General features: G+C 40.3%; 1 protein-coding gene across 2 annotated transcripts in view; it reads right to left on the minus strand.

Moving 5' to 3' along the window:
- SNX7 (sorting nexin 7) overlaps positions 1-15,841 on the minus strand; it is a 92,540-nt gene that overhangs the window by 64,313 nt on the left and 12,386 nt on the right. For both annotated transcript variants that reach the window (XR_007135607.1, XM_047785221.1), the window contains exon 2: positions 1,654-1,836. Coding sequence is in view for 1 of the 2 variants with exons in the window: in XM_047785221.1 (XP_047641177.1) it covers positions 1,654-1,836 (183 nt within the window). In the remaining variant the exon portion in view is untranslated. The remainder of the gene's footprint in view (positions 1-1,653; positions 1,837-15,841) is intronic.

Genomic DNA, 15,841 nt, shown 5'->3' on the forward strand with positions numbered 1-15,841 from the left:
TGTCTTTTTGCCATTTCTTGGGCCACTCCCGTGGCACATGGAGGTTCCCAGGCTAGGGGTCGAATCCGAGCTGTAGCCACCGGCCTACACTAGAGCCACAGCAACGCGGGATTCGAGCCACATCTACAACCCACACCACAGCTTACAGCAATGCTGGATCCTCAGCCCACTGAGCGAGGCCAGGGATCGAACCCGCAACCTCATGGTTCCTAGTCGGATTCGTTAACCACTGCGCCACAACGGGAACTCCTGATGTCCTATATTCTTGACAAGTTCAGTTAGAACAATGAGAGCAAACAGAAGAAAAAAAGGCTCTCAACTTGAGGGGACAGAGGAGTGGGCAGGCATCCTTTTGAGTTGTAGCTTAAAAAGTAAACAGCAATTCTTCTGTTTAAAAGTGGAAAGGACATTCCAGACAGAAGGAAGAGCCTATGCGAAGTTAGAGGAGAGCAAGAGACCGAATGTTCAGATAAAAGAAGTGGTTTTACAGGCGTGGAGAACAGCTGTATTAAAGGTAGGGCGTAAGACATGAGTCACATACAGCAGGTGGCACCAGACTGGGAAGTTCTCTGTGTGTCACACAGAGGAGCCCGTACTTTGTTCCCTAGGCACATGAGGCACCGAGGAAGGATTTTAAGAGTCTGAGTGAAGAGAACAGGTAGATACATCTTTAAGGCAACAGAAATGGCATCAAAGTGAAGGCTGCACTGGAAGACATGATTATACGTAGAAGGCCCAAAAGCTTCAGAGCTACAAAGAGACATAGGGTGAGACTTCATAAATAAAATATTATATAAATATAATTCTCTTTTTTTTTTTTGGCAGGGGAGCAGCAAGCATGCAGCATATGGAAGCTCCCAGGCCAGGGGTCAAATCAGAGCTGCAGCTGCCGACCTACACCACAGCCACAGCCATGCAGGGAGAGCTGCGCCTGCGACCTAACCGTAGCTCTCTGGATCCTTAACCCACGAGTGAGGCCAGGGATGGAACCCATATTCTTCTCATGGATACTAGTTGAGTTCTTAACCCACGGAGCCCCACTGAGAACCCCTATAAACAGAATTCTTGAACATTGATATTACACAAAGGACTTTAAAAAAGAGAGATAATACTATATGGCGGTTTTACTTTGTCAGAGAAAACTGTCTTTTTGCAGAGCCCTGTCCTAGGATTCAGGAGACTGGAATTCTAGATCTTCTCTTTCCTTGCGTTTAAACAGCGAACAGTATCTCACACATAGGATAAAGTGGCCACTTGCTCTTATTGGGAAAACGAAATGATTTTTGGAATTTTTCAGAAGAAATGTGAATACAAAATGTTACATCATGTTTTTAACTAGTCGTTTTCTTTATTAGCCAACTGAGGCTCTTCTTTCCCAAATATATTTCTTTATAATTTGCAAACAAAAACCTTTTCAAGGTTCCCACTTGAAGAAGCACAACTGCCAAAATACAAGCGACTGGTACTCAAGTCAATATGACTTCATACAGAACAAAGGAAGGATAGATAAGATGCAATGTCGAACTCAAAACGGTGGGAAAACTAGAAGTCAATTCAGCTAAGCGTCTACGTGGAATGTCAAAGTCAACAAGAAGCAGTTGTAAAAGTTCAAAGAAGCAACTGTACTCAAGAAAATGTTCATTCAATATTTACCTTAGTGATAATCCTGTAAGTAATGAAAGTTTCAATTGTAGTAACATGGCTTTCGGGTTCATCAACTGTAATGAAAAGATCTTTCAAATCTGGCTCATCTTCGAACTTGACTTGGTTTATCATTGATAAAGGGGATGTGGGCATCATAGGGCTGAAGGAATTCATGTCCATCAATGAGGCATCCTAGGAACAAAGCATTCAAAAATTAACATCTATGGAAAAAAAGTTAAAATCCTCTTTTTCTTAGATACCACAAATATTAATCAAATATGTCAAGAACAAAAAGGATAACTGGGTTCCTAGTTTAAAAAGGTATGTTGAACATGTATTTTTATCTCTGCTTCCTCTTGAAATCCAACTTTAAAAATGACAGTAAAGAAACAAGACAAGATAAAAAGGCATTAAAAGTCATAAACCATCAAGGGAAAAAGAGACTCAGCCAATAAAATTAACTATATTTTGGACACTGGAAATCTTATGGTTGAAGGTATCTAAAAAGAAGTACAGTGAAAGCTAAACTAAACCTAGCAGAGAGTGGAGAGGTAGGAAAAGAAGGCACATGTATGACAGAACCGGAGACTCAAGGATTAGGGGCAACAGAAGCCTGTGGACATAGAAGGCTGGTACAGATAACCTGGAGGATTAGTGGAAAGCTAATAAAATAAAGAGTTAGTACTTCAGATTCCCGCACCTACCCCATGCAATCAGGTGAATTTTCTCTCCCCATTTTGCAGAAAACTAGAAATTTACTTTCTGGAGTGTCTATGAACACAAGGGCAGGACGGAGGGAGAGAGAGGGACTATGAAAATATAGCTATCGAGGAAAAGAACTACACACTAGATTAAAAAATGTATCTATCCAGCGGTAATGAACCTGACTAGTATACATGAAGATGTTGGTTTGATCCCTGGCCCTGCCTCAGTGGGTTAAGGACCTGGCATTGCCATGAGCTGCAGTGTACGTCATAGACACAGCTTGGATCTGGCGTTGCTGTGGCTGTGGTGTCACCAGCAGCTGCAGCTCCGATTCGACCTCTAGCCAGGGAACTTCCACATGCCCCAGGTGTGGTCCTAAAATGACCCAAAAAACCCCACCATAATCCAGCCCTTTCGCTTCATTTGGTCCCAAGAATGTGGACAGCAAAATGCAAAACCCCACAAACTGGTTGGACGTTTCCTCTCTTAGCTGATCATTCCAAAAACAACTGATAGTAGATGCCCCTTAAGGAACCAGCCAAGAGTCTGTACAATCACCCTCCAGGGAAGCCCCTCCCATGTGCGCTGAATGTCTACGCAGCTCTTCATACCTGGTGTAGGAACCACCAAACATCTCACTATGTGGAACGCCTGACGGGAAAGATTCACAGACGAAGAGAATATGGGAAGCAAATGAAACCGAGAACATCATGCTTTAAAAATAGATGAAATCATCTGCGGTAAGAATGACATCAAACTCAGGAATGAAAACAGGTGTTAAAAAAAAAAAATTCAGAGAACATCAGAAAAAACGGTTTAAAAAAGGAGGCTCCTGAAAACTGAAATACGGCAGTAGGAATAAAAATCAACAGAAAGTTCTCAAAGATAGAACTCAAGAATTAAGTTGACCCCAAAGAACATGAAGATGGAAGAAGAGAGAGAAAAGCATTTTTAAAAATTAAAGGATACGGGCAGGCAGCGCCCAAATGACAAGAATTTCAGAAAATGAGGAAAAGAAAATGTCCTCTGATCCGAAGGGTTTCCAGGGTGACAGGACCTATCAGGCCGCCTCAAAACGAACGGGGCAGTGGTGGCGCGGCCTGTTCTCCTACAAGCATCCGTCACCATGAAACTTCTTGAGAGTAGGGATTTTTAATTTCATAAAAGCTTCCAGAGAGAATATAAACAGGAACGTGTTCAAAACAAAACAGGAACCTCAGGAAGCAGAATGGCTTTAGATTTCTCAATGGTAACACCAGGGACTAAAAAATAGCTTCCAAATTTGTAGAGGAAAATATTTCCTACCTAGCATTCTATATAGCCAGACAAACTGCCACTCAAGCATACAGGAAGAAGAAAGCCATTTCTGAAATGAAAGATTTTTTTTAAAAAGTCATTCCCATGAACCCATTCTTTGGAAGCTTCTTCATGTTTCTAAGATAAGGGCATACAGCCAAAGAAGAAATAGGATTCAAAAGCAGGAGATTCAACAGCAAAGAGAACGAAAGGAAATTCCTTGGGTGATAGTGAATGTTCTAGGTTGAAAGCTTTGCAGCAGACTTAGAGGGCAACCTGGAAGTGCTGGTCCAATTTAGACTGGACCAAAAAGAGTCTCCGGGGAGGCAGGGAGGTAAAGAGGGAAAGAATAAAGGAAGCTAGAGAGGCAGGAAAGAGAAAGAGAGAAGGAAGGTAGGAGGGAAGGAGGGAGGGAGGCAGGCTGACCAGAATACCTGATACAGGTAAGTGTAACACAAGGTAGCAGGTGATGTTAGATTTCCTAGATGAATTATGATTGGTGCGAAAAAGCCAAGAGGGAGGGGAAACAAGAGAGGGAGAAAGGAAGGGATTTAAAAAAAAGAAATGAATGATGAACTCTCAAGAAAACCAAAAGTACAAGCATGAAAACGTAATGATAGTTCTCCAAATGGCTTGATTCTGAATAAAAATAAATTGTTCTAAATCCTGACTATAACTAAAAATGGTGACATTAAGATGAGGTACATGTTTTGAAGAGGAGGCACTGACTTTATTTTTTTTTGCCCTTTTGATTTTTTCCTTTTTTAAAGTTTTAGGCAAGTATCGTTGATGTACAGTGCTATGATAATCTCTGTTGTACAACAAAGGGATTCAGTTACACACATCCTTTCTGTGATCATCTATATGGGAAAAGAATGGGAAAAAGAATCGATGAGGCACTGCCTTTAAGACAGCTTCAAAAATGATGGAAAGAGGAAGATGAGGAACTGATCCAGCCTGATGGAGACCAAAGACACACAACAGCCAAATGCAACATAGGATCTTGGACTGGATTCTGTACCAAAGGAGAAGAGTATTTTTTTTCTCTCTCTCTAAAGCACATTATTGGGACAAGTGGAAAATGTTGAAAGGGTCTGTGGATTAGAATATCATATTACATCAATGTTAATTTCCTGATTTGGATATTAACACTGTGATCATGTAGAAGTGTGTCTTTGTTTTCAAAAACTACACACAGACCTATTTATGAGCAGCAAGACACGTCCCCAATTTACCCAGCTTACATACAGTCCTGCAAAATGGTAACAACTGGAAATCGAGGTTCTTTGTGGTATGTAACTCCTAAGTTTGAAAGTGACTTCAAAATAAAAAGCATATTTATAGCTTTCAAGAGTCAAGGCATTCCACAAGGCTTAATACAAAAATGAAACAAAGTAAAAGCAAAAAAGCAGCATCTCCTGCTCCAGTATTGCTATTACCAGTTCATGTTCCTCTGAAGCAAATTCAGAGCTCTATTAGGTATTTTTGTTCCTTGTTACATTCCTTATGTCAAAATAACAAATATATTTTGAAGACTATTTATTTAGTCAATTAATTATATGAGTCCTATGTAGACTCAGGGGCCTATTTTACTCAATGGGTTACAATCCATTAATATCATAATTTATACAGATGTTCTAAGGGTTCAAAACTTGCCTAGGAGGAGCCCCTTAAAGCTGGCAACTGAGTATGGAGTTTCCTGGTGGTCTAATGGTTAAGGCTCAGTGCCTTCACCACCGCAGTCTAGCTTCAATTCCTGGTCTGGGAACTGAGCTCCCACGTCAAGCTGCTGCACGACACTGGGGTGGGGGAGTCTGACATCTGTGTGATTTTGACATGTCTTTGTTATTCCTTGAGTAGTTTATTTTCTGGCATGTCAAGATGTTTCAGATGTACCTTATCTGTTCCCTGCTCCAGTCATGGAATCAGACATTTCTCCAAGGCGCTTTGGTTCCTTTTAGAGCAAACTGGTATTTAGAAAACAAGATATAAATGCTAGAAAATATGTATGTTAATCATGATTTAGCCCAAATAAGAAAAGACCAACTACAGCCGGGTCGATCAGACACACAAAGACATGGACACAGTACATGTCTCACAACAGAAGTTTAGTGAAATAAATTTTGGTCTATCTAGAATATAAAGTAACTTAGGAAGAGGTTGATAGTATGTGGCTAAGAAAAAACAGCAGCTTATACGATTTGTACTCAACCAGGTTCTACTGCATGTATGTGTGTTTCTGTGTATGTATGACAGAGGGAGGCCAGAGGGTAGGAAAGAAAAAGAGCCCACTCACAATGTGTGTGGGCTCATGAACTTAGAAGCTATACGGAGGAATTAACAGAAGTTATGCCAGATGTTGGCACTGGTGTTGCACTTAATACTTCCAAATATTCTAAAATATTGAGTTTCTATATTTCCAAATGTTCTAAAATAAATTTAGAGTTTCCGTATTTCCATATATGCTAAAATAAACATGTATTATTTTGAATTTTTTCAATTGTTTAGAGTCAACACTGTATATCAGATGCGTCCAGAAACAGTAAGAACCTTTGTGAATCAGGTAAAGGAGTTGTCTAGGGCCCTTTTGGCAGAAAAACTTGGATTACATTTGATTATTTGATTCTTTTTTCTTAACGGATCAAAATTGCACAGTTAAATAGGCAATTTAAAGGAATATGCGGAATCACATGGCAGTGGGATTGTCAAAATAAATTATGGGATGCTAACACAATGGAATACTAAGCAGTCATTAAAAACGGAATTTAGACGTTCCAAATAAATGTGCAACCTTAATGTACAAAAATCTCTCTCAATAACCATTTTGTATAAAGAGCAGTTTTTTAAGCTGACAAATTTTAATTTGATGGGCAATCATGCTTCAAATTTCACTGACGGTGCACACAACCGTGGGCTTTGGCATTCTTTGTAGTCACCCTCTTAACTCACCACAACCCTCTTCTTTTACCTACTACATAATTTAGCATTCTATTTCTTCTGCTTAAAATGCATCCTTTTGTAGAGCAGGAAAGATCCGCATGAACGTTACAAAGGCTCACAATTCCAATGAGTGCAGTGCGGTGTCATAAAAATATGCTTCAACCTCCAGCAAAGGAAGGAAATTACAGGCTGAAATTTAGCAACATCCAAGATTTCAGTAGAAGGATTTAAATGACTATGAATCACTCAAAAACATTCTTAAAACCTCCATAAAACTGACTATCCAAAGCGTTTTATACTTGCTTCAAGAAAAGGGAAAGAAAATACACTGACAGTACTTAAAAGATTTACATTTGGACATGAACAAGTGAAGAACATGTGTTTGAGAAGATCCAAAGACGTAATTAACCAAAAAGAACTCCACGTAATCCTCTCAGTTGATGCTTTTCAGGAGAGATGGATCGTTAAAATTTCTTCTTTCCAAACAAAGGTCTCACCTCCACAAGAACACATGCCTCTTTCACCTGCTATCTCTCTCTCCCTTTTTCTCCCCCTGCCCTCAACTTCATTTATGCACTTGTTCATTCTTAGCATTTGGATGTATGTCTGTTATGCTATGATATGTCACTCAATGAAAATACATCTCTTCTTTTTTTTTTCCTTCAAGAGATTAAAGCAGAAGGGAAATTACCTGCATGGTGAATCCCCATTTCTGAAATAATACCAAATACCTTCCCTATAGCCAGCAGAGTGAACACATTCACACAAAGACATGCACAAAAAATCTTGAGGTTCAGGCTGAGATTTGAATATGTAGAACACAGAAGTGAGCCAAATTGTTTCAGGAAGTTATTGTCTTTTATCCTTACTCCAACCCAGCAATACTCACCATCAGAGAAACCACTTAGTTGATTTCACTGAAATAAATGGACATTAGCATTATGCTAGCATAATAATGGAATTCAATTGACAAAGCCGCTAACACATTAAGTAAGGGTGGGTCTTCCTTGTTGATACTTTTGGTTTATTATAAGCCTTTGTGGTGGGTTGAACTGTGTCCTCTCAAAATTCACTGTGTTGAAATCCTAACCCCAGTACCTCGGACCTAGACCTTATTGGGTGACAGGGTCTTTCTAGAGGTAATCAAGATAAAATGAGGTCACTGGGGTGGGTCCTGATGCCACAGGACTGATATCTTGACCAAAAAGGGGAAATCTGGACCCAGACGTGTATAGAATGAAGACGTGTTTTGAGATGCAGGGCAAAGACAGCCGTCTCCAAGCCAAGTGGAGAAGCCAGGAACACATGCTTCCCTCCCTCCCCTGCGGAGGAACCACCAACCCTTCTGACACTTTGATTCCAGACTTCTAGCTTCCAGAACCATGAGACAATACATTTCTGGTTGTGGCAAACACCTAGTCTGTGGTGCTTTGCTACGGCAGCCCTAGCAAAGGAAGAGCATTTCTCTACCGAGAGTTGTACGCGATAAATATTTAAGGGAGGAAACAAGGGTGGAAAGGAAGGAAGGAATTACAATGAAAATGTTTTATTTAATCTTTGCTCCATTCCATTATTATTTTTTTATTATTAACAGTCAACTTCAGTAATTTCTGAGAAATGTTTTTGCTTCCCTCCGTTAATGCTATGAAATGGTTTGTTCCAACGTTCTACGCCTGAAATACACACACAGCTGAAACTTAAACAATGGGTTGCCAATACACGAGTACTCAGGAGATACATCCCCCCCCCAAAAAAAAACCACCAGCAACAGGTGAAACGTGAGGTATGACCTAAGAGCTGTCCTTCCTCAATACCCCTCACGAAGCTGCTACTTAGGAACATCTCATAAATATAACATGAATCGCTCTGATAAAACAAAATCACATCTACCATCTGTGCACAAACAGCTATTTTCTTTTTACAAGTAGAGGGGGAAAAAAAAAAATCAATGTGAGAAGTGTGATAAATCAGAACACTGGCATGAAAAGGCCATGCAAATAAAATTGCTGATGTACCAGAAACACGCACACCAAGAGACATCTGGTGAAAACGCAACTTAAAGTGGAAGGAGTTTGAGAAACCGTGTGGTTATGAGGGACACTCATCTTGATGGGCCTAAATTTAGACTCGGCAGCTGTGTTTTGGTTTACAACTCCTTCCAATCTGCCTGCTTATAACAATAATAAAAAATGAGAAAGGCCTTCTGTGGAACACTGCTGAAACTGTGATTGGGGGAAAAGCCAGCTTGTGTCGTGTTCTATAAAGGGGCATACAACACTCTAATCATGTTTGACATAATTTCCAGTGCTATGTAGTATATATACCCTTGTATGCATATATCATAATTTATTTATCCCTTTTCCTGTTTCTATTTTCTAACAGCGTTGTGTTGCCTTGAATGTACTTGGACTTTTTCAGGTTTTGTGCACTCTCAAGCTATATACCGATGACAGAAATTTTTCACATAACTGTATTTGACATAATTTCCCCCTCTAGTTAAAAAAAAAAAAAAAAAGGTGGTCTTTTAAAAGAAAAAAGTCTCTGAAATCAGGCAGAACTAAACTTCGTTCAAGGTTAGATATATACTAGTCATACTAACCAGGTCAACTCACTTTACTTTTCAGAGATTTAGTCTTCTCACTTGGAAGCTCAGCGAAATCATACTCCACCTGAATCTCAGAGAATTAAGAGGAGGATAAAAGAGGAATAAATGTTATGTACATACTGTCTGCTTTTTAAAGGCTTTATGTAAGTTATCTTATGTAAACCTGACACTGACCCTGAAAAGTTTGGTCTATTTCTTGCCTATTTTTAAACCAGGTAGCAATATTATTGAGGAGGTGCTCTTTTGTTCCTTGTTTTCAAGTGAGGAAATAGGTTCTATCAGTTGCTCCAACTGCTATTGATTGAAGGAACCAGCATTTGACTGCCTAACTGCCACAAAGTCAAAGGTACTAGGATCTGTCACTGCATTCACTTTTTCAGTTTCCCATGAAATTAAACAGTAATCTGAAGCAAGAACAAATCAATTTCTGTGCTTAAAATATAGTCACACAGTGGACAAAACTTGCGGAAGTACCAAAACATTCAAGGCAGCGCTGTTGGAAACAGAGGAATGGATAAATAAATTGCGGTTTATGCAATCGAGGTTATATATATGACACAGCAATGAAAATCTACTACAGCCTCAGGTACGGCCATTGATAAATATCAGCAACTAAGTATTAGGAAAAAAAAAAATTAGAGAAGTCGACACACATGACACTACCACATTTTAAAGGTCCTAAAACATACAAGGCCCATATTCATATAAATCCTTAAAACATATTGCTTCAAGATATCTATCTATATAGATAGATAGATATAGATACAGATATATAGATATAAATCATCCTCTACTTACAATGGCGTTACATCCCAATAAACTCATAAATTGAAAACACTGTAAATTAAAGATGTATTTAATATACCTAGTCTACCAAACTTCACAGCTTATTGGACTAGCTGATCTTAAACTTGCTCAGAACACTGATAGTAGCCTACAATTGGGCAAAATCACCTAATACGAAACCAATTTTATAATACAGTGTTCAATATCTCCTGAGATTTATTGGCTACTGTACTGAAACAGAATGGTTATCAGGGAACAGAACAGCTGTAAGTGTGTCAGCTGTTTACCTCGTGATCACACGTCTGCCTGGGAGCTGAGGCTCGCTGCCGCTGTCCAGCACCAGGAAAGCTTCAGCATGTTGCATATCCGCTGCCCAAGAACAGATCAAAATTCCAAAGTCCAAGTATGGTTTCTACCGACTGTGTACCAATTTTGCACCATCATAAAGTCTAAATGGCTTAAGTCAAACTCTGATTCCAGAACCATCTTTATAAACTTTTGATGAAAACCGAATAGATGTTAAAAACAAACTTATTTTCTTTTAAGCATGAGAGAGAGAGAATCCTGGGGAGGGCTGCACAGGGAATACAGCCATGCCTCATTTTATCGTGCTTTGTTTTACTATATTTCCCAGATATTGCGTTTATCACAAATTGAAGGTTTGTAGCAACTTTGCATCAAACAAGTCTACAAATGCTATTTTTTTCCAGCAGCATTCACTCACTTCATATCTCTGTGTCACATTTTGGTAATTCTTGAAATACGTCAATTTTTTCATTATTTTTTTATTTGTCATGGTGCTATTACACTGTAATTACCCTGGGATGCCACAAACTGCACCCATACAAGATGCTGAACTTGACAAATGTGTGTTCTGGCTGCTCCCGTCTTTCTCCCTCTCCTTGGCCTTGCTCTTCCCTGAGATACAACGATACTAAAATCAGGCCAAGTAATAATCCTACCATGGCCACTCGGTGTTCAAGTGAAAGGAAGAGTCTCGTGACTCTCACTTTAAGTCAAGGGCTAGAAAGGACTGAGCTTAGGGAAGAAGGCAGCTTAAAAGTGAAGATGGGCTACAAGTTGGGCCTCTCGTGTCAGCCAAGTTGTGAATGCAAAGGAAAATTTCTTGAAGGAAGTTACACGTTCTACAGTGAACAAAGGAATGATAGGGAAGCAAGATGATCAAACCAAGACTCTGCAAAAAGCCTAATTCAGACCAAGGCCCTACTCTCTTCAATTCTATGAAGGCTGAAAGCAGTGAGGAAGCTGCTGAAGAAAAATCTTAAGCTAGCAGAGAGGCTGGTTCATGAGCTTTAAGGAAAGAAGCCACCTCTAGAAAAATACAAGGTGAAGCAGCAAGTGCTGGTGTAGAAGCAGAAGCAAGCTATGCAGAAGATCTAGCTCCAATAATTAAGGAAGGTCGTTACACTAAAAAAGCTTTTTGGTGCACACGCAACAGCCTTATTTTTGGAAGAAGGTGCCATCTAAGACTTGCATGGCCAGAGTGAAGTCAATGCCTGGCTTCTAAACTCTTCTTAGGGGTTAATGCAGCTGGTGACTTAAAGTCGAGGTCAATGGTCACTTACCATTCCAAAAATCCTAGGGCCCTTAACTATTACAGTAAATCAATTCCACCAGCACTCTATAAATAGCACAAAGCCTGGATGGCAGCACATCTGCTTACAATATGATTTACTGAATATTGTAAGCCCACTGTTGACACCTACTGCTCAGGAAAGAAAAAAAAAAAAAGATTAACAATGCAACTGGTCACTCAAGAGCTCTGGTGGAGACGAACAATGAGATTAATGTTGTTTTCATGCTTGCTAACATAACATCCATTGCGGCCCATGGATCAAGGAGTAATTCTGGCTTTCAAGGCTTATTGAAGAGAGACATTTCATATGACTATAGCTGCCATAGAGAGTGACTCCTCTGACAGATCTGGGCAAAGGAAATTGAAAACCTCTGGAAAGGCTTCACCATTCTAGATGCCCATCAAGAACCAAAACATTCACGATTCATGGGAAGAGATGAAAATATCAACATTCACAGGAAATTGGAAGAAGTTGATTCCAACCCTCATGGATGACTTTGAGGGGTTCAAGACTTCAGTGGAGGAAGTAACTGCAGATGTGGTCAAAACAGCAAGAAAATTAGACCTCTAAGTGGAAGCTGAAGATGTGACTGAATTGTTGAAAGCTCATGATAAACTTGAACAGATGAGGAATTGCTTTTTTTTTTTTTGCTTTTTAGGGCAGCATCTGTGGCACATGACAGTTCCCAGGCTAGAGGTCAAACTGGAGCTGCAGCTGCCAGCCTACACCACAGCAACTCCAGATCTGAGCCACATCTGCAACCTACACCATAGCTCACAGAAACATGGAATCCTTAACTCACTAAGCAAGGCCAGGGATTGAACCTACAACTTCATGGTTCCTAGTCGGATTCGTTTCTGCTGCACCACGACGGGAACTTCAGGAGTTGCTTCTTATGAATAAGCAAAGAAGTGGTTTCTTAAAATGGAATCTACTCCTTCATGGAAATGCTGTGACGACTTGAAATGATGACAAAGAACTTAGAATATTCTATAAATTGATCCACTTAGTTGATGAACCATTGGCAAGGCTTGAAAAGACTGACTCCAATTTGGAAAAAAGTTCTACTATAGATAAAATGCTATAAAAAAGCATTGCATGCTACAGAGAAATCTTTCATGAAAGGAAGAGTCAATCAATACAGGAAACCTCATTATTGTCTTAAAGAAATCGCCACAGACACCCCAACATTCAGCAACTACCATGCTGAGCAGTCAGCAGCTACCAACAGTGAGATAAGACCCTCCAGTGGCAAAAAGATTATGACTTACTGAAAGCTCAGATGATAGTTAGGTTAGGAATAACGAATTTTTTTAATTAAGGTATGAACATCATGTTTTTAGATGTAATGCTACATTGCATAAACTACAGCAGAAACATAACTTTTATACACACTGAAAAACAACAAAAATATGTGCCTTACTTTATCATAATATTTGCTTTACTGTGATGGTCTGGAACCAAACATGCAATATCTCCAAGGTATACGGGTACCAAAATCTGGGGAGTTCTCTTGGGACGCAGTGGGTTAAGGATCCAGTGTTATCACTGCAGAAGCTCAGGTTGCTGCTGTGGCGCAGGTTCAAGCCCTGGCCTGGGAACTTCCACATGCCACTGGCATGGCCAAAAAAAACCCAAAACAAAACAAACAAAAAACTCCACCAAAATTTGGGGTTTTATTTCTTTAAGATGAGTGGAAGGTACATGGATGCAGATTTTATTATTCTATTACTAAGAATCTACAGTTTCCAAAGGACCAGATAATACGTTTGAGCCTTACAGACCATCTGGTTTCCCGTCGCGATTACTCACCTGGTCACTGTTCTATGAAAGTAACCAGAGACAATAAATGAATGAATATATTTATAAATGAATGAGTAGGGCTGTATGCCAATAAAACTTTATTTACAAAACAAAGCAGACCAGATTTGGCCTACAGGCTGTTTGCCCCTGCTATATTTTGCAGATATTATTTAGATGGTTACATAACATGTAGAGATGGGTGTAATATAAATACACACATATAGGAGTTCCCGGCGTGGCACAGTGGTTAACGAATCTGACTAGGAACCATGAGGCTGCAGGTTCAATCCCTGGCCTTGCTCAGTGGGTTAAGGATCCAGCGTTGCCATGAGCTGTGGTGTAGGTGGCAGACACGGCTCAGATCCCGTGTTGCTGTGGCTCTGGCGTAGGCTGACAGCTACAGCTCCAACTGGACCCCTAGCCTGGGAACCTCCATATGCCATGGGAAGCGGCCCTAGAAAAGGCAAAGACAAAAAAATAAAAATAAATAAATACATGCATGCATATATATATATATATATATTCTTTTGTAGCCATAAAAATATTCTCAATAAAATCATTTTAAACATTTTTAAAAGGCATGTTCAAGTAGGATAAGAATATATTCTTTATTATTGAAAGCTGTCTATTAATGATCTTTTCACAGTTTTCTCATGAACCTTGGAAATAAAAATAAAGTCCTCTTACTCACTGGGAGATGGGCAGAAGGCAAGGAAGTTTCAGATTTGTAGCATCTGCATTTCTTTTAGGGGCTTTTTTTTCCCCCAAATTGGACACACATACATACACACCCACAAATTAATATTCTTAATCAGCTCGGTAAAGATTACTGCATGCATAAGCCAGGACAGGCAAAAAACAAGTCAAATGTCAAGACTGACAGACAGGCAAGGATCCCTCCCCTAAGCATGTCCTTCAACCCTTGGGTGCAGTTATGTGTGCTTCACAGATATGTCATTAGTGCACACAAAAGACATTTAAAGCCAGGAAGGCTAAACCCACAAATGACGGGGGTCTATTAAACTTGCCTTAACATAAGTGTGGGGTATCGGATGCACATATGAAACACTACCAATCTACTAGTACAGATGCAGAGATGACGGACTGGAAACAGAGCAAACCAGAAAAAAATCGTCACCCTGAGCAGAACTCCTCAAGAAGCTGAAAATATGTCCTCTGGGCAGATAACACTGCAGACCCAACCCAGGGATATAGTAAAAATGGTTCCCGAGGAGCACAACCTGCCGGCTGCACACCTATCAGGCACGGCGGAAGTGGATCCTGGCTCAGCAAATGAAACCAATCCTGGTTTCCCTAAACCAAAGTGCTGTCTTTAGAAGCACTCTCCACAGAAAGGGGTGAGTTGCCTTGATATCCAGCCACCCCAACAAATCTAAGTGCATTTTTTTGTCTCTTTTTTGCTATTTCTTTGGGCCGCTCCCGCGGCATATGGAGGTTCACAGGCTAGGGGTCGAATCGGAGCTGTAGCCACCGGCCTACGCCAGAGCCACAGCAACGCAGGATCCGAGCCGGGTCTGCAACCTACACCACAGCTCACGGCAGCGCCGGATCGTTAACCCACTGAGCAAGGGCAGGAACCGAACCCGCAACTTCATGGTTCCTAGTCGGATTCGCTAACCACTGCGCCACGACGGGTACTCCTCTAAGTGCATTTCTGAAGAGACTTAACAGATGCTATAAAATATCAGGAAAACTAGTAGACAGTTCAAACAGCTGTACCAAGAATATTCTTACCCCCTAGTATTTCTAAAAAGCCTGGCAGATACGGTGCGTAATGACACACTTGAGGGAGGATCTATGCATATAATACAGCATTTGAGAGAGAACACCAGCATGCTGGTAACAATCTCAACAGTCATCGAAAAAATATATGCTTTAACTATTCTAAGTTAGAAGTATCCCAGCTCCTTGATTTTATATCCACCGTGCCTCCACAGAACTTTTTCCCATGGCTTCCATACTTTTAACCTAAGTCACCCCACCTAGACAATCGATATCTAACCACAATATCCTCCCTTGTATAAGTACGCGCTCTTTAAACTTAGGAACAAATAAATTTTTGTGATCCTCTGAAGAGCCTCTCTACAAATGCAAAACGGCTGTTTATACAAGTTATAAACATCGATCTTATTTAGGATAACAGCAAATGATGAGAGGGCCAGGGACTGCATCTTAGAAACACCGACTTGCATTACTTCAGGAAACCCTCTCAACGACCTGAAAGAAAATCGCAATTATCATCACTTGCATTTTACAGATAAATAGGCTAATAACAATTCTCCCCAAATCACTGATTCCTTAATTGGAAGAACCGAGACTCAGCCGCCACTACCATCACCACCGCCCCTACGCGTATGCAAGGGGCACCTTGTACAGCAGCATTGCTTCATTTAACAAATGGTCATTGAATGTCAGCTGGGTGTCAAGCACTGGGCTGTGACGG

This window comes from Phacochoerus africanus, chromosome 6, assembly GCF_016906955.1.
Source record: "Phacochoerus africanus isolate WHEZ1 chromosome 6, ROS_Pafr_v1, whole genome shotgun sequence".
Lineage (NCBI taxonomy): Eukaryota > Metazoa > Chordata > Mammalia > Artiodactyla > Suidae > Phacochoerus > Phacochoerus africanus.